The sequence below is a fragment of the Oncorhynchus gorbuscha genome, linkage group LG10, assembly GCF_021184085.1.
Source record: "Oncorhynchus gorbuscha isolate QuinsamMale2020 ecotype Even-year linkage group LG10, OgorEven_v1.0, whole genome shotgun sequence".
NCBI lineage: Eukaryota > Metazoa > Chordata > Actinopteri > Salmoniformes > Salmonidae > Oncorhynchus > Oncorhynchus gorbuscha.
Window position 1 is genome coordinate 33,286,335 of NC_060182.1, and position 26,330 is coordinate 33,312,664.

The 26,330-nt window shown below is 42.9% G+C and overlaps 1 protein-coding gene across 6 annotated transcripts; it reads left to right on the top strand.

Annotated features, from left to right (window-relative positions):
• Nucleotides 1-1,055: 1,055 nt before the first annotated feature.
• Nucleotides 1,056-25,968, top strand: ccdc187 (coiled-coil domain containing 187). 6 transcript variants are annotated; one of them, XM_046365700.1, is made up of 12 exons: nt 1,056-1,185; nt 2,344-2,462; nt 10,361-10,423; nt 10,533-10,671; nt 11,952-12,045; nt 16,507-16,582; nt 19,324-19,439; nt 19,558-19,641; nt 19,847-19,981; nt 22,916-23,004; nt 25,281-25,387; nt 25,485-25,968. In XM_046365700.1, the coding sequence occupies exons 2-12, from the start codon at nt 2,414-2,416 to the stop codon at nt 25,631-25,633; spliced, it is 1,101 nt and encodes a 366-aa protein (XP_046221656.1). In that variant the 5' UTR covers nt 1,056-1,185; nt 2,344-2,413; the 3' UTR covers nt 25,634-25,968. The 6 variants fall into 6 exon arrangements, with proteins under 6 accessions (XP_046221656.1, XP_046221657.1, XP_046221655.1 ...); XM_046365701.1 differs by having other exon boundaries at nt 1,072-1,163; XM_046365699.1 differs by lacking the exon at nt 1,056-1,185 and adding an exon at nt 1,283-1,699.
• The last annotated feature ends 362 nt before the right edge of the window (nt 25,969-26,330 follow it).

Consider the following 26,330-nt stretch of genomic DNA (forward strand, 5'->3'; position numbering starts at 1 on the left):
CGACTGGTGACATTTACTTTACTGTTGGAAGGCCAAACAATTAGTTTGTTGGTGATTTACAGACTGTATAAGTCAATGGCCATCTAATTCATCTCAGTTTTTATTGCCATTCAAAGAGCATGTTTTAATAAGTCTATTTAGTTTTAAATTGGAATGATTGTGTCCCAGTGCAAAAGGCTCAGATGATGGTCTCAACTTTGACCTGAGGAATATTTACGGACTTTGCAGCAACAGGACACATTTAAAAGAGATTTAAAAGAGAAATGGCTTGAATGTTGTATAGAGCAGAGAGGTCTACAGCATACATTAAGGAGTACAAACCCATATCCAGAGATGGCTGATGATTGTGTGAGAAACAGATGAGAAATGGTGGGAGGAAAGGCTGAGAAGTGGGTGTCACACACCACCAAAATAATTATAAATAATCTCCTTTATTTTCTATAAGGATATGGCACATATGGCACATGACCTGGTGCGATTCAGATGGAGGCTGGTAATAGCAAGGCTTAATTGTTAACATATTAATGGAGTAGCCTGGATACTATTAAATGCTAGACTATGGCCAATAGATCCTCTTGACACATTGTATTTATAAAGAATGCACATTCATGTTTGATGTATAACACTCCCCACACATTGCTAAACAGTTCCCTAAATGTTGCAGTGTGGCTGACCTTTGACCTTGTCTGTTCCACAAACAACTCAGGCCACTCACTTGTCACCCATGTTGTCATCCCATGACCACAGATTGTTGTTTTTAGATAGCACCAACAGATGGCAGAAAATACCTCATTCAAATATGCCTTGTTCAACTTTAATGCGTAAAAATATCATTCCTATTTTAAACTGTTAATTTGAACTTTGAATTAGAAGGGAACCCCTGTATCTTATAACTGGTGGCAACGTTTTTTGGGGTGAATCAACAGACAATTATTAAAACGATGTAGTGTTCAGTCCCAGCCACATACACAAGTCTGTATAATTCAAAAATAAAAATGATATTGATAATAAGCGCCTATATAAATATTTACAAGTGCGTGCACGAGTTTGTGAGAGGGCACAGGTTAAAAAAAACGGGATCCCGCACGCTGTCTATACATGGCTGTTGTCTAGTGCTACGGTCCAAGCTATCTGGAATACATGGGACTTGCTACCCCGTTGAGGTGAAAATGTAAAATGGTTAAGGTAAATGTTACGGTTAGGTAAGGGTTAAAGTTAGGAATTAAGGGTTAAAGTTAGGAATTAAGGGTTAAAGTTAGGAATTAAGGGTTAAAGTTAGGAATTAAGGGTTAAAGTTAGGAATTAAGGGTTAAAATGAGGAATTAAGGGTTAGAGGTTAAGGGCGTCCCAAGGATTCCGGATTGCTCATGTCAGTGTTTAGTGCCACGAGCCAAACAACTTGACAGAGATAGTGTGCTAAGTTTGTCCCCGCTGGCTTCCCATCAAACTACCAGACTGACGGCTTTGTTTCATTGATAAACTAAAAAGATAGTTGTATTAGGTCGAGACGCCTGGAATAGGTTTGCGAGACGTATCGGAGACTATGGCGAACATGAAAGGATAACTGCGGATAAAGTGTCTGGAAAATAAGGAACTTCGACAGAATCTCAAAGTTTATACTTTACTGTCATGTTTATTGTTGAATGCGCTTTTGTGTGCGCGAACAAACTATATTCAGGACTGTGGGCTGCGGATACAGGTAGGCTACAGCTTTAGGTTTTGTTTGTTTCGGTTGGGAATGTTTTTAGCGATTGATTGATGAGCTTGACAGACACGCATTAAACCTTTGTTGGTGTTTTTATTCATTTGACAAAGAGCACATTGTTTCGACATTATCATAATACAAATGTCATTACAATTTTGTACATTGCCTTTGGAATGGAATTGGGTCCATCTCGTAGCGATCCTGCTGTAGAAAGCCTTTGCATTTAGGTGCGCGTTTCTCGACCTTTTCACTATTGTTCAGTAGAGTGTAAGTATTACATGTGTAACAGTGTTAAACGTTACAATATTGTCTCGAGTTTAGACTTTACCTTCCAACCATAACAGCTTATGTCAGTCAACAACCTTCATAATAGTACTTGAATGTTTAACATAAACATAGGAGAGTCTATAGGAATGATGTAATGTGTGCTTCTTCAACTGAATGCCTACTGTACAGACTGTCCAAAGAAACACCTGTAAGCCAAATTAAGATTTGAGGACTATGAAAGTCCACTGCTTAAGGTGCCTGCTGTGAAGTGTTGTCTCCTGTAAGAGTTACTACTGCAGATCAGTGTTGAACATGACTTTTTTAATGATGCTGGACTCTCTTAACTTTATGATATATCCATCACTCCCCAGGGTCTTGCTGTACTGATACTGCTGTGGGCAGCACTGAGGACAATGAGGCTGTGACTGGCCTCCTGCAGCCATGACAGAGCTGGAGATTGATCAGTCCCACCTGCCACGGGTCCAGGAAGGCAAGTAGAGAACTAGACTCACTGGCCAGGTCAACAGGTGTGTGTGTGGAAGTAAAGGTGTAGCACTACAGGCCAGGCTACATATGCCCTGACCATACCACCTTGCCCTCACTTCAAATATTGTGCCAATGTGTGTGACTTTGGATTACTGTGAAACTTTAAAAAAGAAGCCAGACCCTCATTACGTGGAACTCCTGAGGGATCTCATGGAGGGAGGTGGGTGTTCGTTAGCTACTCAGAAGCCTGTAAATGTTTCAGTTGTGGCCTTGTCCTTCTCTGTCTTCCACCAGTAAGGGCTTTGCTTTTTGTCCATCTGGGATAAGAGGTGCTCGTGATGTCTTAGCAAGACAGGCAGGCAGGATTGTATACTGTCAAACCCAAGGCTGCTGTGTAGCGAGTGGCCTGTGCACTGAAGATAAGAGCCTGGAATGGGATGGCCATTCCAGAAATCCCCCCCCACCCCTCTCTCCCACTGCAGTTGAGGGTGGAGGATCGCCCCACTGGCTAGGTGCATATTAGATCTCTCTCTCCCTGCAGTTGAGGGTGGAGGATCGCCCCACTGGCTAGGTGCATATTAGATCTCTCTCCCTGCAGTTTAGGGTGGAGGATCGCCCCACTGGCTAGGTGCATATTAGATCTCTCTCTCCCTGCAGTTGAGGGTGGAGGATCGCCCCACTGGCTAGGTGCATATTAGATCTCTCCCTCACTCTCCCCCCACTCTGTATTGTTAAGCAAACTTTGCTTTTTTAACTTGCTACTATTTTGTTGGTACTTAATGCAGTACCAATACAAACTTACTGTTTTCAACCGATGGGTTTGCATTTTCTTACACTGTAATGACAGTAGTAGGTCATAGCTTTTTTTTCCTTTGGCATTTCTGCATAAAAGCTAACTAATGAGCAGGACAGCAGTAGATGTTGAGATAATTGCTCTTTCTGTACTTGTTTCCATTGACAATGGGCACAGTGTGTAAGAGAGCGTTTCCATGCTTTATTAAGCAGAGAACAGTGGACAAACAAAGCCCACTGTAGACTCTATTGCACCACTACACTACTTGCTAAAACAATAGCAGCACTCAAAGATGTCTGATCACTTTAAACTTTACCATCACAATACATTTTTACCAAAATGATTTGTCAGAATGCATTCATTGTTTTAGTTTGGTTTACTCAAAAGGTTTAAGTTATTTAATTTCCTACTGCTAGTTTGTGTTTTGCCTCTATTTCCTGAAGTGCTGTTCCCACTGTCTCAATTGTCCTTCCCAATTCTAGAAGCTCAGCCAAGTAAACTTGCTTAGTTTTCACTTCCCCCTTATCTGTTCCTGTTTTTTCTTCTCTGCTTTCCTGATATAGTCTGCCTCATCGGAGGAATGTAGCTCCCTAAGGAAGGCCCCCACCCCCCTCTGACCCCCATACCAGTTACTTGTTTTCCACTATATAGCACAGCGAAAGTCAATATTAGCTGTATTGTAAAAATTCATGAAAACAAACTTGTGCTTTTTGGTTTTAATTTAAGGTTAGGTATACTGTTAGCAGTGTGGTCAGGTTTAAAATCGCATTTTAAGGAGAGAAATTGTAGAAATGGGCGAGGGGGGTTATGACTTTGTGGCTGTGGCAACTAGTGACGACCCAGTTACTCTCTCTCCCAGTCCACACATCCCTCCCTCGCTCTTCCCCTCTGCTCTGTGACAGCTCTAGCCCACACTGATATTTACCGTACAGTGTCTGAGCACACAGGAGTTGATGGTCCCAACTCTAGTTAAAACATTCAAACTTATAGAGAGGGACGAAAGGCAGTGGCGCAGTGGTCTAAGGCACTGCATCGTCACTACAGTCCCTGGTTTGAATCCAGGCTGTATCACATCTGGCTGTGATTGGGAGCCCCATAGGGCAGCGCACAATTGGCCCAGTGTCGGCCAGCTTTGATCTGGGTAGGCAGTCATTGAAAATAAGAATTTGTTCTTAACTGACTTGCCTAGTTAAATAAAGGTTATTTTTTATAAATAAATAAAAAGAGCAAGGCCTGGTTGCATAAAACATCAAGTTTATTTCCTCATTTTTTTCCCCCTTAAAGTTTCCTTGACTTAAAGTCAGTTGCACAAAACATTTAAAGGTGAATTTTCCCCTTAAATTAAGTAAAGGTTAAGGGTGCCCATGAGGTCCCTTAAGTGCGTCATTAATTATGGATATCAATGTAAACAATGTTTGTGGCGCCGAGTATTGTTTTATTCTGCCCTGTTTTCAAAAGGAAAACGTATACCAGCATGCTAGCTGCTTAGCTAAACAATGGAAGGTGCACAATCAATGGCTACAAAGCTAGCTACTGTCGCTACCTACTCTGTAAGTTAGTGTGACATGCTAGAAATGAAAAGAAACTAGTTGAGGAGAAAAAAGTTACTAAAAGAAACGTTATCTTCATTTTGCGATCTCCCAAAATAAATGCATTCTCATTGAGACATTCATTCAGTAAATCGGGTCATCTCCATGGTAACCATAGACTTTCTGCCATACATGCCTTTAAACTACTGTAAAATCCCTTAAAATATGCAATTACCTAAGGAAATGTTTGAGGGGCTCTGTGCAACACCCTTAAGAGAAACACTCTGGGGGGGGGGGGGGGGGGGGGCCTAAAATAGAACCCCTTTTCACTTTCTCCCACTCTCCCTCCACTTCTTTTGTCAACCAGCCACTTCACATCCACAGGCCAAGTGGCTGGGGAGATAAAAGCCAAGTGTGTTTCACCAGTGGCTTCCTCTCACTTTCGGTTGGTTGGACAGATTTGCACTTTACTCATTGTTTTAACACCAGTCATTTTCCTAGTGCATGATTGACATCCCCGGTGGAGGAAGATTCATGATAAGGGAGGTTGTTTTTACCCAGAGGTCGTAAAGGTCATGGCTTCCTGCTTCTGACTCTTCACTTCAACATTTTACTGACTCTTCCTCTGGAGAGGCTGTAACAACAGACTTTGGAAAACAGCTACTGTCTGGAACCCTCATCAACCTGTTTCTCTCTTCTTCAAATGTTGGATCTATCAGAAACCCTGGATGTCGTCCCCTGACTCCCTCATCTTGACAATTTGATACCGTGTTAACCCCTACTCACCAATTTGTCCTTCCTTCAAGTGCCACTACCAATTCCACCTGATCTCTTACCCTATCCTCTTACGAAACATGCTTTATAAGTCAGTGCCTTTTGTAAAGAAGCTTAAGATCCCCTCCCCTGTAAGATAATGTAAACAACATATTTGTGCTGAATCTATTCTCCTCGCTCTGTTTTTGTTGTCACCACAGACTACTCCCTCCCAGCCCTGTCATGCAGTGTCCCTCCCCATCCACACCCCTGGATGTGGAACTTGAGCATAGTTTAAGTGTTGAATGAGTTCCAGAAAACAAGTTGGTTAACACACCTACCCAGGAAGCCCGCCAGTCACTTCCACCTCCACTGCTCTAGGGCCTGAGGGAACTGAGTTGAGCTGTCACTGCCTTCTGTTTAGCATGATGATTTTGGATTCAAATAATGTATTTCAAGATAGATGCACTTTTTCCTTGTGTGTGTGTCCCATCAATATAATTTTTCTGAGTGAGTTGAGGCCTGGAAAAAGACTTCAACTCCTGAGCTGTCCTGATTCCAAGCCAGATTAGGGACTAATCCTACTCCTTCCATGGCACAATGGGCAGTCTGGACACAAGGGCGGCTGGTCGATCAAGTTAGTGGTAAAGTCTCTCTAGCCATATGGCAGGTGTGTGTTGTCTGTCTGGATAAGGGTTAATGCTGGGCTTAAACTCTGAATACTGGCCAGACTCAGACTGGCATTCCTCCACAGTGATCGTGAAACTTAATGTGTCTCGGCTTAGTGTCAGAGAGAGTGGTCACCTTTGACCTACAGTGTTGTTGAGCACTTTTGCATGCTGCCTTCAAAAAGACTACGGCCGGTATTCAATCTGATTATGCTTTGTCGGCAATGCACGTTTTAAAGGCAATTTTCACGGCGAATGCTGCAGATGACCTTTTTAAATAAAGCAAGATCTAATTGAATCCCGGCCTAAATTGACCAACTAGAAACGTCAGTCTTTGTTGTGGTACATGGTTTGAACCCCTGTATGAAAGGCCCAGGGTCGTGGGCGTCCTCCCTTCCCTGTTTACAGAACAAGAAAAAAGGGAGACGTCCTCGATTTGACTGAACTTGGGCTGCTTGTGTAAACCCAAAATGTAACATGGCATTATTAGAGCAGGGTGTAGTGCGGGTAACTACAGGGCAACATTTCCCTGCTACTACAGTTCACCAGAGAAATGGTGGCTTCAGTCTCAACCTATTTAGAAAGGAGAGTTCGAGACAAGCTAGAGGGATACATGGAGACAGACAGAGACAGGGGTGTTGATCATTGACCGTTAACATGGGACTCTCCCAGTCGATGATGACAGCGGGTGTTTTAATTGGAATTTCACAATCTGCTCAAAGAAATGACTCCTTTTCATGACATCGGTAGTGTAGGCTATTTGATGTGTGTGTGTGTTTGAAAAAAGGACTGTAAAAGCTCCAATAGACTGTCAGAACTGAGGAACAGGAGAATGTGACTGGCTATGGGGTGGAGCCATTTGCCTGTCAAGCATGTAGTGTTTATTTTGCCAGAGTGACTTGACCATGTCAGCCCCAGAGTGAGTTTTTTTTTTTTTTTTTTTACAAATACACACTGCTGGCAGAGATGTTTAGACCCTCCTTGGGCTACTGTAAACAACCCACTGGTCTCTTAAAACTAGCTATTAAAACTAGATCAAAGGAGGGGGCAATACAGTGGTCATTTTTCCACCTAAAGTTTCAAATGTTGTGTTCCACTAAAACCATTAACAACCAGCCTCCTCACTAAAGTTCTCCTCTGCAAATCTGGTATCCCTTTCTCTCTCTGTCTCGGTCTCTCTTCTCTGTCCCTCTAACTTTCTGGTAGCTTATGGACTGGGGGGAATGGTTAACGATCTGGTTGTAATCTGATCTGGGGCATTACTATGTTCAGCAGGTGGCCGGTATATCTCAGTCACTGGGATGGGGGAGCTGTCGCTGTGTAACACTGCCGGGCCATAATGCAGCAGTTTGATTGAATTGAGGTGTCTTTAGATGCTGCTGTGGGGGCACCAACAGGCACCTCCAGGGAGCAGGCACAAGGCACTAAAGATCGATCTGTACACACTGGCCTCTCCTCAGGAAGGACTCAGACATGCTGTTTAGGGCTGACCCCATTTAGCCGACTGGTCGATTGTTTGGTCGATAGGCTGCTGTTCGAGCAGTTGCAAAGAAAAAAGGAGGGGAATGGAAAAGGGGATACCTAGTCAGAGGTGGGGGGGGGCTGTCTTAATTGACATCCACGTCTTCGGGCGCCCAGGGAGCAGTGGGTCAACTGCCTTTCTCAGGGGCAGAATGACCGATTTAAAAATAAAATAAATAAATAAATGTAAAAAGAACTTGGCACACCAGTAGTACCGTCTTGTTTAAAAAAAAAAGAAATGTACCCTTTTTTTATCCCCAATTTTGTGGTATCCAAATGTTGTAGTAGCTACTATCTTGGCTCATCGCTACAACTCCCGTACGGGCTTGGGAGAGACGAAGGTTGAAAGTCATGCGTCCTCCGATACACAACCCAACCAAGCCGCACTGCTTCTTAACACAGTGCGCATCCAACCCGGATGCCAGCCGCACCAATGCGCCGGAGGAAACACTGTGCACCTGGCTAGCGCACACTGCGCCCAGCCCGCCACAGGAGTCGCTGGTGCGCAATGAGACAAGGACACCCCTACCGACCAAGCCCTCCCTAACCCGGGCGACGCTAGGCCAATTGTGCGTCGCCCCACGGACCTCCTGGTCTCGGGCGGTTACGGCGCAAACCCAGGGACACTTATGGCACAGCTGGCGCTGCAGTACAGCGCCCTTAACCACTGCGCCACCCGGGAGGTCAGTAGTACAGTCTTCAATGTTTGGTAACGTCATTTCCTGTAACGCATTTTTTATTATTATTGTTAGTCTTTTACAATTGTCATTGTCAGTGGACACATTGTTTACAGAGCGCACAACCTAGGCTACACTTGTGAGAAACCAGGTTTGGTTCATTCCATTTACGAGTTGTCAATTTATTTGTTGTTTATTTATTGAAGCTTAGTGGTTAGAGCATTGGACTAGTAACCGAAAGGTTGCAAGATCGAATCCCTGAGCTGTCTTGATGAAAATCTGTATTTCTGCCCCTGAACAAGGCAGTTAACCCACTGTTCCTAGGCTGTCATTTAAAATAACAATTTGTTCTTCACTGACTTGCCTAATTAAATAAAGGTAAAATACATTTAGTATTTTAATAGGATCCCCATTAGCTGTTGCAAAAGCAGCAGCTACTCTTCCTGGGGTCCACTAGAGTTGTCTTTGTGGTAGACAGTCTGTAAAACGTTGTTTTATATACTGATTTTTTAATAATATATATATAAATATAAATGCAACAATTACAATTATTTTTACTGAGTTACAGTTCATATAAGGAAATCAGTCAATTAAAATGAATTAGGCCCTAAACTATGGATTTCACATGCCTGGGCAGGGGCACACAACTGTGGGTGTCTCGGAGGGCTTAGGCCAACCCAATCAGAATGAGTTTTTCCCAACAAAAGGGCTTTGTTACAAACGGATACTCCTCGGTTTCATCAGCTCTCCGGGTGGCTGGTCTCAGATGATCCTTCAGGTGAAGAAGACTGATATGGAGGTCCTGGACTGGTGTGGTGACACATTGTCAGTGGTTGAGAGGCCGGTTGGACATACTGCTAACTTCTCTAAAACAACGTTGGAGGCAGCTTATGGTAGAGAAATGACCTTTTCTGGCAACGGCTCTGGTGGACATGCTTTCGGTAATTATGCCAATTTCATGCTTTGTTTAAAACTTGAGACATCTGGCATTGTGAGGTTGTCAGACAACACATTATTATTGTTCCCACCACCAGGTGCACCTGTGTAATGATTTATTTCACCTCATGAAACATGGGACCAACACTTTACGTGTTGTGTTTATATTTTTATTCAGTATGAATACACTTTACAGATCTAAGAATTTAATATCTCTTGCATGTATTTTTGTTTCTTCACTATGTATTATTTTTGGGTGCTTGTGTAAAAGAGTGAGCACACTGCCATGAGGCAAACCTTTTTAGTGTGTGGCTGTAGGGAGGAGTGATGGTAGAGACTGAGGCCCAGACCCTACACACAGCACACAACATCGTCTGGTCTGGCGTGGTCTGCTCTGGTGCACAGTTACACTGCAGCTGCTGGCACAATTCCAGACTGGGTGTTCCTCTGAGACTCGCTGGGCAGTCCTCCAGCTCCAGCCATGAAACTCATTGACTCTGGTCATCACACTACAATAATAGACATACCCAAACACACAGGAAGGGCTTGTTTGTATAGCCTGTTTAGATGTAGTCTATGTAATGTCTTGTACCCTTTCTGTTGGCCTCTAAGTACAAAATGTGATTGGACCAGGCAGTGTAGGATGTCATGGGTGACTATTGATGTGGTCTGAGGGACTGCTGTGCCAAAAACACAACTGCCCACTACATTGTCTCCTTGCAGCGCAATTCAGCACCAGTCAGATCTTTTGTTACTGTACCACAGTGGCAGTTGCAATTTCAGTATTCTGTTTCTTTCAGTATTGAATCCCACTGTACATCGAAACAGCATAAAGTTTTTGACGTCACTTGTCTTTCTCTCATTAAAGAACAAATATTTTTCCCCTCCAAAGCTATGGTCACATTTTATGACATGGAAATAAAGATGTTTAGTCCTTTTTTTGTAGAAATAAATGCTTTTTTGTTTCTTTTGTGATTTGAAATGTTAAAATGGCTTTTGACCAACTGCCATTTTTTTCCCTTCAGTGTGCCATGTTTTTGCTGTCCTAGAGGATGGAGCGTTGGCACACAACCTACAGGAACAGGAAAGTAAGTACAACTATATCAATCACAGTCCCTCACAGTAATGAGTCAGTTACAGTAGTAGTTGGTCCACTCTATCTGTCTGCGTGTAACCCTGTGTTCCCCTCTGTTCCAGTTGAGCAGTACTACACTACCAACATGCAGAAGAACCAGCTGGTGCAGAATGATATCCGCATTGCCAAGAGGCTGCAGAATGAGGAGGAGGAACAGAGAGCTCAAGACGGAGCCCTCCTGAGCCAGGCATCTAGACAACTGTAAGGCACTGTGTTGATTTAAATAAATATTACTTACACACACACGTTCTCTACCTCATCCTCTCGATGCGCATGCACACACGTTCTCTACCTCATCCTCTCGATGCGCATGCACACACGTTCTCTACCTCATCCTCTCGATGCGCATGCACACACACACACGTTCTCTACCTCATCCTCTTGATGCGCATGCACACACACACACACGTTCTCTACCTCATCCTCTCGATGTGCATGCGCTCGCACACACACACGTTCTCTACCTCATCCTCTCGATGTGCATACACACACACACACACACACACACACACACACACACACACACACACACACACACACACACACACACACACGTTCTCTACCTCCTCTCGATGTGCATGCACACACACACACACACACACACACACACACACACACACACACACACACACACACACACACACACACACACACGTTCTCTACCTCATCCTCTCGATGTGCATGCACACACACACACACGTTCTCTACCTCATCCTCTCGATGTGCATGCACGCACACACTTTTGTTTTACTATCCCTGTGGGGACCAAAACATTAATTCTAACCCTAATTCAAACCCTAACCCCTAAACCTAAAATAGCCTTTTTCCCTTGTGGGGACTGGTGAAATGTCCCCACTTCTCTGAATTTTCCTTGTTTTACCATCCTTGTGAGGACTTCTGGTCCCTGCAATGATACTAAACCCCCCACACACACACACACACACACACACACACACACACTACCTGATACTCTCCATATTACCTCTGTGCATTTATTGTACTTACCTGCCTGTCATTATCTCAAACAGTCTAGTCCACCGGTATTCAAACTTTTCAGCGAGAACCCCATTTTTGTTTCCACCAGAATTTCTGGGGACCCTATGTTTTCGTGACCCCACTCCAAATCTAATGACGCAACCATAAAATATACACATTTCTAGTTATACGTTGACAAATAACCTTACATTCATTACATTTTAATCTCTTATCAAAATGAAAATAAAATTGTTCCAACATGTTTTATTTTTCTAATGCATCTTTCTCAACAACCCCAAAAAGAATTGTGACCCTCTGCAGTTTGACCCCGACTGATCTAGACGGTTTCCATAAACACTTCTTACATCATTTAAAATGTGTACTCTGGTATAGTGTACATATGGCTTGCAGCATGTTGTACATACTATACTGTATATGAAACACAGGGTGGTCTGATCTCTCGGTAGTAATCCTAGCCCTCTCCCCTGTCCCCTCCGTGTACACAGTCAGGAGGAGGACTCTGAGTACGCCAGGATGATCCAGGAGGAGATCTTGAGATGTGCTGATGAGGAGGCTCAGAGAAGGGAGCAGGAGGATGAGGTAAACTGCAGATGCCTTTTGATTTGAGGAGAGACTGGCGGTTCATAGTGGTTCTCTACAATACTAATTTTGTACTCACTGCTCAGTAATCCAAGTGGATTTCCTCTAGCTTCCTGTATCTACTTCAGTTCTGTGGGCTCCAAATAGCTTGATATATAATGTGGCTCTGTAAAGAATAAGGTCCCAGTGGAGCTGAATGCTGCTCTGGGCCCCTGGTTTACCCACTCAGATTTGAGCAGGGTCAAAGGCCACCAGAGTGACAACTTGTGCGCTTTTAGCGTGAATAACAAGTTGAGCAGTTTCCTGGTAATTCACTCCAGATTATGCTCCATTCCTTTTACTGTCCCACTGAAGGATCGCATGACAAACAGGCTAGATGGATGCAGAGGCTTTATCTGTACAACTTTGCAAAATATTTTGTCTAAAATGGGTGCATTGCCTTCAAAGTTCACACCCCTTTACTTTTTCCACATTTTGTTACTAAATTGAATTCAAATGTATTTGATTGTCATTTTTTGTCAACAATCTACTCAAAATACTCAAAGCATGTCAAAGTGAAAAATTCTAACATTTGTAAAAAAAATATATATATATTATGATAAATAACACTGTTTTGATTAGGTATGTATTCAACCCCCTGAGTCAATACATGTTAATCACCTTTGGCAGCGATTACAGCTGAGTGTATTTCTGGATAAGTCTCGAAGAGCTAGTGCTGAGCGATTTAACCAAAATTGTGTTTTTTGGGGGAGGTTATTAATATGGGCAGGTGGGACGGTAGCGTCCCACTTGGCCAACATCCAGTCAAATTGCAGAGCGAAATTCAAAAATACGTAATTGAAATATTGAACTTTCTTGAAAGTATGTTATAAATCAAAATAAAGCTTAACTTCATGTTAATCCAGCCGCTGTGTCAGATTTCGAAAAGGCTTTACGGCGAAAGCAAACCATGCGATTATCTGAGGACAGCGCCCCGCATACAAACACATAAATCATTTTTCAACCAGGCAGGTGTGCCACAAAAGTCCGAAATAGCGATATAATTAATGCCTTACCTTTTGAAGCTCTTCTTTTGTTGGCACTCAAATGTCCCAGAAACATCACAAATGGGCCTTTTTGTTCGATAATGTCCTTTGTCACAAAAATGTCAATTTATTTGGCGCGTTTGATTTAGAAATACACCGGTTTCAACTCGCACAACATGCTTACAAAGCATCTAATAAGTTACCTGTAAACTTGGTCCAAATATTTCAAACAACATTCCTAATCCAACCTCCGATATTTTCATAGCAAATATTCAACCTAGTTCAGCGCAGAGACATGGTAATTAATTCAATGACCATGATATCTGACTCGGGACACGGATACTCCTTTACGCATGGTACGTTAGGTTAGATACACAGACCGCATATGCTTCCGCATGAGAGAGGAATGTACACAATAAGACGATGGAGGCTTGATACCCATATGATGTAGTTTACATCATATGATGGCGCTTTTTGCGTCATATGATCCAAAAAGCATGATGCGTGAATGATTCCTGTATTTTGACAGTTTCATATCTTAATGTTATTGCTGACAAACAAAATATTTGGGACCATGTCAACAATGGCCCTTTTGACATCAGCAGTGGGTGGAATTATCCTTTAACAATTACAAGCATACCCATAACATGATGCAGCCACCACTGTGGTTGAAACTATGAAGAGTGGTACTCTGCTATGTGTTGTATTAGATTTTGTTGTCACATTAGTGTTATTTACCACTATAAATCATAGGTATCAGTGGTTTGGGCTGGATTATCCCTTTTAGATGAAGCTTAGATGCCTCACTCTCATAAAGGATCCTTGTTCAGAGTGAGTGAAGTCAGAGCAGACCGTGGGTGTGTCCATCATTCTAGGGGTAGGGTGGAAATCTTTTAGTGGCTTGGCCCAGGAACAGTAGTGTTGCTGTAAGTGGTGGTCTTTCATGTTGCCAGTCCTTTTTGTGTATACATATTCCAGTTACAAGGTTATTGCAAGTCCCCAAAAGACAGCAATTTGTTAATTTTAATGAATTCTTCAGACTTGATGTCTAAAGGTCAATGTCTTTTCTCGTCTGTAGAATCACTTGACTAAGCTTTGTCTTTACTCCATGGATTTAATAGTGCTAAATCACTTTCAGAAGCCTCAGTGTTAGCTAATTATAATGATGAGCAAACACACTCCAAGCAAATTCACCTTTATGGAAGATTGGCTGATGTAGTGTGTTGATTAAATATTAGCATCCCTGCTGACTGTTTAATTGCACAGCAGAACAGAAGGCACCAGGCGGTGCAGTCAGTCTAAATGCCAGATCCCCATGGCACTTCCTGAGCTAACCTGCCATGTCAAGCTGCTAATTGTCTGCTGAGGCTGGCTGAGCTGGCGAAGTGCTCTGTGTCTCAAGCTAGAGGAACAGTGCTTGTGCTCGTATGGTCTTTCTTAACACTTCACTTGTGTCATTAGAGATGTTGAACTGAGAACCCTCTAAACCTGCAGCGCTTGATCTACAAGTGGTGTCGAGAGGTTATACTGACAGGGATTGTAGTCCTTTTTTTGCAGACATAAAAAAGTCTCTAAACACAACTTTTTGTTTCCTATGGTGTAGCTTAGACTTTACTTTACATAATCAGTGTTGAGTCTGTGCCCACTATCGGTGGAGACACAACATGCTCTTGAATACAGGTGTCACCTAGCGCCAGAAATCACCATATTTTGCAAATAAATTCATTAAAAATCCTACAATGTGATTTTCTGGATTTTTCTCTCGTTTTGTCTGTCATAGTTGTAGTGTACCTGTGATGAAAATTACAGGCCTCATCTTTTTAAGTGGGAGAACTTGCACAATTGGTGGCTGACTAAATACTTTTTTGCCCCACTGTATTTTTATAGAGGGCTTCTTCATTACAATGGATAGATGTCTGTCTTACAGGAGGTCTATCTATCTGGAGGTCTATTAGGACTGCACTTGTACAGGGTGGCTCTGGGGATAGAAGGCATAGCCCAGGTCTCTGGAGGTCTATTAGGACTGCACTTGTACAGGGTGGCTCTGGGGATAGAAGTCATAGCCCAGGTCTCTGGAGGTCTATTAGAGCTGCTCTTGTACAGGGTGTCTCAGGCATGCCCAGTTGACAAGGTGTTGGGTGAAAGTGAAGCAGTCCTCTTAGCACTTTTTCCAGACTAGAGCCCAGTCTCTGCTTGCCCGGCAGGCAGGGGGAGATGAAAGGTTGATCTGTCTCTGGTCTGCTGGTCTGATCTGTTATTTTCCATTGAGTCAGCCCCCAGGCCTTCCTGAAATAACCAGCCTCGCCAGGCCACCAGGAGCCTGGTCCTAGATCTATTTGTGTCGTCTTGCCACATTGACCATAAGAGTTGGTAAGACGGCACAAACTGAAATGGGACCATGCTAACTCAGAGTTGGTTTTGTGCTGAGCGGCCAATGTGGACCTGCCCAATTTCACTCATAATGGAGACAAGTGACCTACTGTGACTCTGCATTCAACACTTCCTCTGTTGATAAATGCCTTTCTAATGCAGGCCACCCAGACTCTGTCTATGCAATGACAGCGGCTAGCCCTCAGTGTTTATCATGCTGCGGGTTTCCACCCATGATGATAATAATAACTGTTTAGTTGTAGTGCTCTCATTTCCACAGAACAAGGCAAAGATACATGTGTGTTGTGTTCTATGGAGTTCATGTTTTGTCATTTACTGTTTGTTTGCGTTAACCCCCTGAACCACCAGACTGAGTCATGGACCATTGTGATCCTTGTTTGTACTTAGAGTATACTTCTTGGCATTGTTCTTAATCTGTCATAATCGTCCACTAGTAGCCATGTTCTGTGGATGCTTCACATCACTCACCATTCATTCTTTGCTGATTTCTTTTGAAGGTTCTGTTAACTGCTAGTGCTTGCTTTACCATCTAGAGTAATTGCTTCGGTCTTTGTACGGTGATTGTGGGCAATATTATACTGACACCTTGTGGTGCTAATCTGTACTGCACATATTAATGACCTCTTTCATGGGCAGGAAACAGGGAAATCAGTGGAAAGGGTTTTTGAATGAAGGCTAGATGGTTGGAAACTTAATAGGAAGCACAGTCGTTGATGCCAACATTTTCCCACGTACAGGCAGAGGCCTGGTTAACCTCACCTGCAATACTTGGCTGACATTTTTGACTCCGTATGGCAACTGAGTGTGTGAAGAGTCTGTTCTGCTCTGAATTGACCTCAAATCACTCTTATTTACTTTGACATTTGATACCTGCTGAAGACAGAAACAAATGTCTCAAAACTATTCATTTTATTGACATGTGCTGACTGAATTTATTGTTACGGTTCTGGTCCCATGGATGAAAAGATAGACACAGGCGTTTTGCAATAACATCTGTTAAACATGTGTATGTGACCATTGAAATTTGGTAACATTGTTTCCACAGGAAATGGCTAAACGCATCCAGGAAGAGGAGGGGCTGAGGGTCAGACAGAGGAGTAGGCAGGAGAGCCTCAGTGACGGTACGGCCACACTTTGTTTATCTTGTATAAGGGAAGCAACTGATACTGTCACTTTCCAAATATTGCTAACCATTCCAACAATGTCTCTAACGGTGTAACTTAATGTGTAAAAGGCTCCTGTGTTGACAAGGCCATTTGTTTTAGGGTTCCTTTTTATCTTTCTGTGGCTTCTTTTATTTCTGAAATCATGTCTAAATGATTGCTTGCTTTGGTTTGAATCATACTTTGGGTGGTGCCTGTTATTCTGACCTTTCCTGATAATTCTGTTACTTCTCAATTATTATTTTTTTCAAAGCCATGATTGGGGTGCGTGTTTTCTTTTATGATCACAACGAGGACAAAATATGACACTGAGGAACTTGAAATCTTAATGAACTAAATAAACCCCACTGTTTCTAATTTCACTGAAAGTGACGAACCATCAAGCCCTCCACACCTGGATCATTGTGACCGCGTTGTAGGTGTAGATCATAGATGCTGTGTGGTCTAACGCTTGCATGGGGAGGCTGGGCCCTACTCTAACCCTGCGTTGCTCTGCATGCCTGACTGCTGTCAATCCCATCTGCATCCACTTGACCCCACAGGTCTCCTGGCAGCATAGATGGTCAGCCTTATCCCTTTGGCAATCACTCAGCTATAGCTATCTCCTTAATAACATGGACCATGGCACTGTATGTGTTTTGTCTGTCAAGCTTGTATTTGAATGTGCACTTGTAGTTAAATAATCTTATGATAATTTAATGACATGTCTCTGTTGGGCCCAATAGGGTTAAGAAGTGTTTTAAAAAAGTGCATTTAATTTAGCATGGCCCCTTGTATTTTCACACCCAGTCTGTCTTGCACTATTTACTGCACTTGCCTAATACTACATGTAAAACACAAACACCCACATTCACCTGCTTTTGTGTTTGCATGTTTGGCTTGACTAAAGACAGTGCCAGCGTCCCTGCCTCGGCTTGCCCACACCAGCCTGCTCTCAGCACCAGCCCCATACATGGAGAAGAGCTGCACCATCAGCCTGCTACCAGCAGGTGGCAGTGTTCTATCTCTAACACACAGCCACAGTCAGACTCTACAGCTGCGTCTCTGTCTGAGCCCTACAGGACAGCAGGACAGAATAACAGAACTCTATCATCACGTGATAGACACATGGATCCCCCTAGACGCATCAGAAACTACCTCGAATGCCCTCCACCTGACTATCTGAGTGATGAAGGCTCAGAGCACACAGACACTGTTTTCCCTGAACACCTCCCTCCATCCCGGCTGTGTAGACAGGAGAAACGTCTCAACACTGCCCCTACAGGACTCCTGTGCACCAGCCACAAGAGCGAACCAGTGGGAGTCTCAGCCGCCACCACCGCTTCAGAGAGGACCATGGCAAGGTTTGGGAGAGGGGCAGAGGAGAGAGGGAAGAAAGGGGGAGTCTGCAGGACAGGGATAGGATTTGGGGCATGAATCCCAGGGTAGCTCGTGATGGGGGTTATGACAGGGACCCCAGGTCAGAGGATGGCAGGGAGCGGCACTATAGAGGAAGAACTAATGACCCTGCTAGAGGGGTGCAGGATAGAGACCGAGATGAGGTCAGAAGGAGCTGGACCCACAGAGAGACCAGCGACAAGAAACAAGTCCGCTTCCAGGACGACACCAGCAGACGCTGTCATAGTTACCATGGCGATAGCAGGTGGGCAGGAAATGTCTGGGAGCTGATTGCCCATGACTTAAGAGAGCGGGGTGTGGCCTTGAGGCAAAGCTTCAATGGGGGGTCACGGTCACAGCGGGCAAGGGGTAAGGGCAGAGACAGCCAGGTGCATGATGGGGGAAATACCATCGCCTGTAACAACTCTCAACCACAGAGGGCTTTTCAAATGGCCATTTGCAACAGGCCCAGTTACCATGGAGATGTCAGGGAAAGGAGTACCTCACAAAGAGAGAGCCTCTGTCACCGTGGTCATGAGGGGGAGAGAGAAAAAATCCATGAGAACCTGACCATAGACGAGGCTAGTGGGACTGAGGTCTATGACGAACACTGTAGAAATGATAGGCTGTTCAGCAGAGAGAGAGAGGGGAGGAGTAGTGGAGACCCCAGACACAAGGTCAGCTCAGGTGGGGACAAGGAGAGGGAGGAGGGCAGGGGCGACAGGCACTACCATAGCGAGCGCAGGGTGAGGAGTGAACACCAGCATGAGGAGGATAAGCAGTACCACTCCGAGGAGGAGAGACCCCCACCCTCACAGAAAGTCTCCCAGCGCAGCCAAAGCTTCTGCAGCAGAGGGCCCTCCATCAGGGCCAGATCCAAGCACACCCACAGAGCAGGTAACACCCAGAGCTACAGGCTGCAGGTACCTCAGTGCTCTGAACAGGCAGACCTGCAGGGAGGCAGCTACTGTACTCTCCCTTTTGATTAAGGGTATTTTTTTCAAGTGTGATATTTCCTCTGTAATATTGTTGGTCATTCTGATGGTCTGGGAAATATCTTAACCTGGATTTCCTTTATTCAGAGAACAGCTGCTCTTCTTCAACCCCTCTCCAGCCTTCATCTTCTTTGTCCTCTCATCTCTTGAAATGATCTAACAGCATGTGCTGTATCGTTTCTTTCCTCTAATTACATGTCTGTCTTCATCTTCAAGGTCTGTTATTTATACACCTATATACCTTTTATCATACCACATCACAGCATCACTCCCATCACACCCCTTATTTCTCTAAACCCTCCTGACCCCAAGTCTCTCCTCCCACAGGAGCCGCACTGCAGCCGGAGAAAGGGGCGTGTCTGGACCTGGGGGAGCTGCAGCAGGTGCTGCTGGATGAGGAGCTGGCCAGGAGGCTGCAGGAGGAGGAGAAGCTGCTGAGGAGGGTAAGGAACAGGAAGGATACCACACCCACAGTGCCACCTGCTGGATGTACTTTCAGCTCCCCCGAATACTACTATGTTGCTGAGTGTTAACCACTCTTCTCTGGTGTTGTCATTGCAGAGTCCTCCAGCCCGTCCCTCCCACTATCAACGTGATTCCTATCCAGCGGGAGACTTCAGAGTGGCACAAGTGGCCCAGGATGAGGTAAGACGTTGTTTTGGAGGTACCGCAGTAAATATAATGATTTCGTCAGTTTCTTTAAGGGAGTCTCAAGTTTGTATGAACTTTTTATCACCCAATCTCACTAGTCATCAGATAAATCATAGGCTTAGCAAAACCATTAGAAAATGCAGCCTTCAAAGCCGAAGGTGTGATTATGACACTTTGTGGTCACTGTGTCCTCTGTCAGGAAATCGCCCGCTTCATGCAGAAGCAGGAAATGAAGTCAAAGCGTCGTTCACGTGACCTTGATGGCCCGGGGTCACAGCGTGAACCGCATGACCTGGCTGACCCCTATGACAGGAGAACTGCCAGAGAGAGACGGGTAGATGCTGCTGTTTTTGGGGGGGGTTTTCAATCGCTTTTTGGTGCCATTTTCACGTGTGTGTGTGTGGTGAATTTAACACTTGTAACGCAGCAGTCTCATATTAACAAGTGTTTATTGTGCATTAATTTTGAAGACTTCTTTCACCATTGATCCAAAATACAGTTGAAGTCGGTAGTTTACATACACTTAGGTTGGAGTCATTAACTCGATTTTCAACCACTCCACAAATTTCTTGTTAACGAACTGTAGTTTTGGCAAGTCTGTTAGGACATTTACTTTGTGCATGAGACAAGTCATTGTCCAACAATTACTTATAATTCACTATATCACAATTCCAGTGGGTCAGAAGTTTACATACACTAAGTTGACTGTGCCTTTAAACAGCTTGGAAAATTCCAGGAAATTATGTCATGTCTTTAGAAGCTTCTGATAGGCTAATTGACATCATTTGAGACAATTGGAGGGGTACCTGTGGATGTATTTCAAGGCCTACCTTCAAACTTGGTGCCTCTGCTTGACATCATGGGAAAATCAAAAGAAATCAGCCAAGACTTTAGATAAATAATTGTAGACCTCCACAAGTCTGGTTCATCCTTGAGAGCAATTTCCAAATGCCTGAAGGTACTATTGTTTGTACAGATGAACAAGTATAAACACCTTGGATCCACACAACCATCATACCGCTCAGGAAGGAAACACGTTCTGTCTCCTAGAGATGAATGTACTTTGGTGCGAAAAGTGCAAATCAATCCCAGAACAACAGCAAAGGATCTTGTGAAGATGCTGGAGGAAACAGGTAGAAAAGCATCTATATCCACAGGAAAACGAGTCCAATATCGACATAACCTGAAAGGCTGCTCAGCAAGGAAGAAGCCACTGCTCCAAAACTGCCAAAAAAAGCCAGACTACGGTTTGCAACTGCACATGGGGACAAAGTTCTTACTTTTTGGAGTAATGTCCTCTGGTCTGATGAAACAAAAATGGAACTGTTTGGCCATAATGACCATTGTTATGTTTGGAGGAAAAAGGGGGTGGCTTGCAAGTCGAAGAACACCATCCCAACCGTGAAGCACGGGGGTAGCAGCAGCATGTTGTAGGGGTGGGTTCTTTGCTGCAGGTGGGACTGGTGCACTTCACAAAATAGATGGCAACATCTCAACGCAGTCAGTAAGTTAAATCTTGGTCGCAAATGGGTCTTCGAAATGGACAATGACCCCAAGCATACTTCCAAAGTTGTGGCAAAATGGCTTAAGGACAACAAAGTCAAGGTATTGGAGTGGCCATCACAAAGCCCTCATCCTATAGAAAATGTGTGGGCATAACTGAAAAAGCGTGTGTGAGCAAGGAGGCCTACAAACCTGACTGTTACACCAGCTCTGTCAGGAGGAATGGGCCAAAATTCACCCAACTTATTGTGGGACGCTTGTGGAAGGCTACCCAAAACGTTTGACCCAAGTTAAACAATTTAAAGGCAATGTTACCAAATACTAATTGAGTGCATGTAAACTTCTGACCCACTGGGAGTGTGATGAAAAATATAAAATCTGAAATAAATAATTCTCTCTACTATTATTCTGACATTTCACATTCTTAACATAAAGTGGTGATCCTAACTGACCTAAAACGGGGAATTTTTACTAGGAATAAATGTCAAGAATTGTGTTTGGCTCAGGTGTATGTGAACTTCCCACTTCGGCTGTATAAGATTATAAAAACATTGCTTTAATCGTCACCAACTTAATGATATCTTCTCAATGTAGTTATTTTAACCAGTCAATCCATTAGCGATAAATGCAAGATGCATGTTTCAAAACTGCCCCTTTTGAATGTAATATGCTACAGTACATTAGGCAATGCACTACCTGTTGAAATTGACTGACCGCGTTTCCATTTCTCCCATGTTTGATCAAAGGTGTGTGTGATCATTGAAGACATCGTTCATAATCATGATGCAAAACATACAAGTGGTGTTCTGAAATAAGTGCAACATACTGTTGGTGTACTGTAATCAAATTAAACAAATGTTTCTGTCACTTATCTCAATGTTTCAGGTACTAGTTTGCAACAAGCCTGTCCTGAGTGTTCGGCCATAGGTTGATCTAAAAACATGTTGTTTTTTTTAACATAAGGAAGTGTAATGTCATCGCCTAAGCACGTTTTCACCCACTGGGTGGATAGCCTACTAATATTACAGTACTGCATTGGCCAATGCAATTTTAGTAAAGCATGTTGGACACGTTTAGAGGAGGCATTTGTTACATACACTGCCTTCGGAAAGTATTCAGACCCCTTGACTTCTACATTTTGTTACGTTACAGCCTTATAATTGTTTAAATTTTTTAAAGAAAATTCAACAATCTACGTACCCCATAATAACAAAGCTAAAACAGGTTTTTACAAATGTTTAGAAATATATTAATACTTCACAAATATCCATTTTCTTTATGTGTAGTAGACAAACCAGTTTAAAATCTATAGGTTTACCAAACTGTTAATCTGACTGCTCTTAATTGATAATCACTTAAGTCTTAGTGAAATGTATTTTTAACAAATGTGAAGAGGATCCTATCAAAAGTAATGTGAGCACCGCATTATGGAAGAATTACTTTATGAACATGTATTGCAATGTGAAACATGTGTTTCTAGATTAAACTGATTTTAAGTTTAGTGAAAAAGTGACGATGAGGATGTTATACTTAGTCAATTGAAAATGTGCTTAGTTTTAAAGTACTTGCCTTTTTGATCTGTTTTGAGTTTAATACGAAGTTGTGAATGTACCAAAGCGATTGGGGGAAGAAAAAAACAAACTGTAATGAGCCATTGCCTACGTAGTGTTAACTATTGACATTACTTTTGAATAAAGTGTCTGTCTTATTTCAAAACAATGTTTTCAATAGGAATATTGTTTATAATTACTGTCCTGTGTCTCAGATCCAGCGGGAGAGACTGGGCTCAGATGACATTCCATCTCCTACTGAAGACTGCTCTCCAGACTATCAGGCCCCTAGACCCACAACCCAGTGAGTCACTGTGTGTGTGTATAAAACTGGGAAACCCCAGGCTGGAAGTGCCCTCCTTTAGCACCTGACTGATTTATCATTTGCTGAAGAAGTATGGGGCTTTTGAAAAAGTAATTGCTAGAGATAAAAAAAAAAAAAATCTATTTAAAGTTCTTTGTTTTTCAACCAAAAAACACATTCCACATTCACAGATGTGACTGACTTAAAATAATAATAATATTTAAAACTATATATAATAATTTAAAAAATACAAAAAAAATATATATATATATATTTAATTAATTATTCTTTGCATATAAAACTTGCAGGAGCACTATCAAGGTACTTATTGGCTATTTCCAGCCTTAGCTGAGACAACCAGCAAATAATTAGTTTTTAGATTTTACAGCACCTTACACAACATATCTGCTAATTTCCCTAATCACACCATTCACTCTGTCCAATTTGAATATAGTTGTGTAGTGGAGACCAGTCTATCAAATTTGGGCTGTTCTTGCGGAGGTCATAAGTGTTGACTTTCTCCCTCTTGAAAAGCTCAATCTGGTCAATACACATTTTAAATATAGGAGGGGTATTGGAGGCCCACAATGGAAGAATAAATTTCTTAGCAAAGTATGTAATAGTCATAAGCAAATGCTGGGCATTAAGAAGATGGATACATGGGGGCATATCAAACTGTACATCTAGTATTTTCTGTGCAGCAGTATGTACAGATAGACAAAATCTGGCAATCTCTCTACAGCTCCAAAATACATGCATATAGGTTTACAGATGTACATCTTTTACAGTTTGGAGAAATGTCTGTTTTCATTCTATGGAGTCTCAAAGGAGTGTAATAAAATGTGTACAAATCTGTGTAATTAGATTATTTTTACATTAGCAGAGGAGCAGTATACCCTGTTGCAAACCTCCGCCCATAACTCATCACTGATAGTCAGACCAAGGTCATTTTCCCAGATTATTTTCAAAGGAGTAAAGGAGGAGCCTCCTTTCTCAGAAAGGAGTCTATAGATGTAAGATATTCTGCCTTTAATGGATTGTGCTGTGACAAGAAGGGTTTCAACTTCATTCAACTGAGCTCTAAACCTCCTCTTGGAAGTAAATGAGGAAATGACATGTCTAATTTGAAGATGTATAGGAAAAGGGATCTTGGCACATTGAATTCACTGCAGTGCTCTTGAAAGGATTTCAGTGTAGTGGTTTTCTGATGAAATAGGTTTGAAAAGGTCCTGATCCCTAGAATATGCCAAAGATTAAAGTTGGCACCCCTCAGGGCTTTTGGCAAGTCTGGGTTGCCTACTATAGGCGAGTGAGGACATATTTGGGAGGAAATGCCCAGGTATTTCTTACAGTCCCTCCGTTAGTAGGGTGCTGTAAATCAAAGGTTTTGGCTATGTTGCCCACTTCACTAACGTTATTAATGAATATAATTGAGCTTAGGGGCAATGAACCACAGGGTTGGGCTTCTATCTGAATCCACGTTGACTCTTGTGTGTTCGTGATCCAAGTTAGCATGTTGTGGATTTGGGCAGACCAGTAGTACAATTGAAGGGAGGGAAGGGCAAGACCACCCTGAGATTCAGGTTTCAATAGAGTGGAGAACTTGATCCTATATTTTTATTATTGCCCCATATCAATTTGGTGATGCTTTGGTTAGTTGTTTTGAAAAAGGAAACTGGGAGATAGCATGGGAGCATCTGAAATAAATAGTTCAGTTTAGGGAGGATGTTCATACGGATGACATTAATTCTTCCTACTAAGCTAATTGGGAGGGAGATCCAGGAGTGGAATAATTGTCCTTGAAAAGGCTATTCAGATCTGGTGTTATGAAGATCCCGAGGTATTGAAACCCCTGTGTTTTCCATTGGAAAGGACAGTGTCTTCATAGAGCTGGTGAGTGTAATATTGAGAGGGCAGACAGTGGATTTGTTCAAATTGATCTTATAACCTGAACTTGCCATACTGGGCAAATGTGTCTAAAATGAGAGTGAGGGATTTCTCAGGGTTGGATATGTAGAGCAAGACATCATCCGCGTAAAGCGAAATCTTGTGCTGCAGGCCGCCTGCAGAAACACCCATAATAATTGGATTGCTCCTTATCAACTCTGCCAGAGGCTCCACCCCCAAGAGTAGAGCATTGGAGACAGCGATTACCCCTGTCTTGTGCCCTGATTGCTAGAGATTTTGATATCCGTTGAGTGGGCTGCAATCATGTAGTGGTAGATTTGGCTATGAAAGTAGTTCTATATTTCAACCAACTACTCATATCTTTACAGATCACAACAGCCAATCAGAATCAGAAACATTGCAGAGGAACTGGACCCAACTTTCAAGGCCAGTAGACAAGGCAAGGAGGGCACCAGAGCAGGACCGACAATCTCTGGTAGGAATAACAACACCGCGGATCATCTCATCATAACATGTAGCTTATACTGTAGAGGTAAATGAGCAGTTCTAAAACATCCTGTTGTTCCTTATAGGCACATCCTCCTGCCAGTCTCATCCCACTCCTCACTCCGGCTTACATGATTTTATGGAGGAGCCAACGTTCATCCCGCCCACCAAGAGGCAAAGCGACAAATCTGTACGTGCCAAATCCAAAGAGAAGGAGAACTGTAAGCAGCAGTGATGTCAGTCTGAGACCATGGGCCCGGGAGTATAACCACACACCCCTCACTTTACCTGACTGCAAGAGGATTTAAAGAATTATATTTAGTTATCCCAACTAGCACTTTAACCAGATAAAAAATGTAAAAAAAAATGTTTTTGTTTTTGTTAAAAGGACTGGTCCAGATACTTTATTTTCACCCTTAAGTAGTGAGTGCATACATTTTTGTACTTTTTCTTACTGGGTTCATATAACTCAATAATATTCAAAGGGAAGAATTATACACTGAACAAAAATATAAACGCAACGTGAAGTGTTGGTTTCATGAGCTGAAATAAAAGATCCCAGAAATGTTCCATACGCACAAAAAGCTTATTTCTCTCAAATGTTGTGCACACATTTGTTTACATCCCTGTTAGTGAGCATTTTATCCGTTGTCAAGATAATCCATCCACCTGAGAGGTGTGGCATATCAAGAGGCTTATTAAACAGCATGGCGCTGAAGAGTATTTCTGTGTGTAATAAAGCCCTTTTGTGGGGGAAAACTCATTCTGATTGGCTGTGCCTGGCTCCCCAGTGGGTGGCCCCACCCATGGATGCACCCCTGCCCAGTCATGTAAAATCTAGATTAGGGCCTAATGGATTTATTTCAGTTGACTGATTTCCCTATATGAACTGTAACTCAGGAGAATATTTGAAATGGTGGCATTTATCTTTG

Bases quoted from the DNA above. Each gene is read 5' to 3' on its own strand.
- ccdc187 (XM_046365697.1), top strand. From the start codon at position 18,037: ATGAATCCCAGGGTAGCTCGTGATGGGGGTTATGACAGGGACCCCAGG. The intron at 18,899-19,323 runs GTAACACCCAGA...CTCCTCCCACAG, and splicing joins CAAGCACACCCACAGAGCAG to GAGCCGCACTGCAGCCGGAG. The intron at 25,388-25,484 runs GTAGGAATAACA...TGTTCCTTATAG, and splicing joins AGCAGGACCGACAATCTCTG to GCACATCCTCCTGCCAGTCT.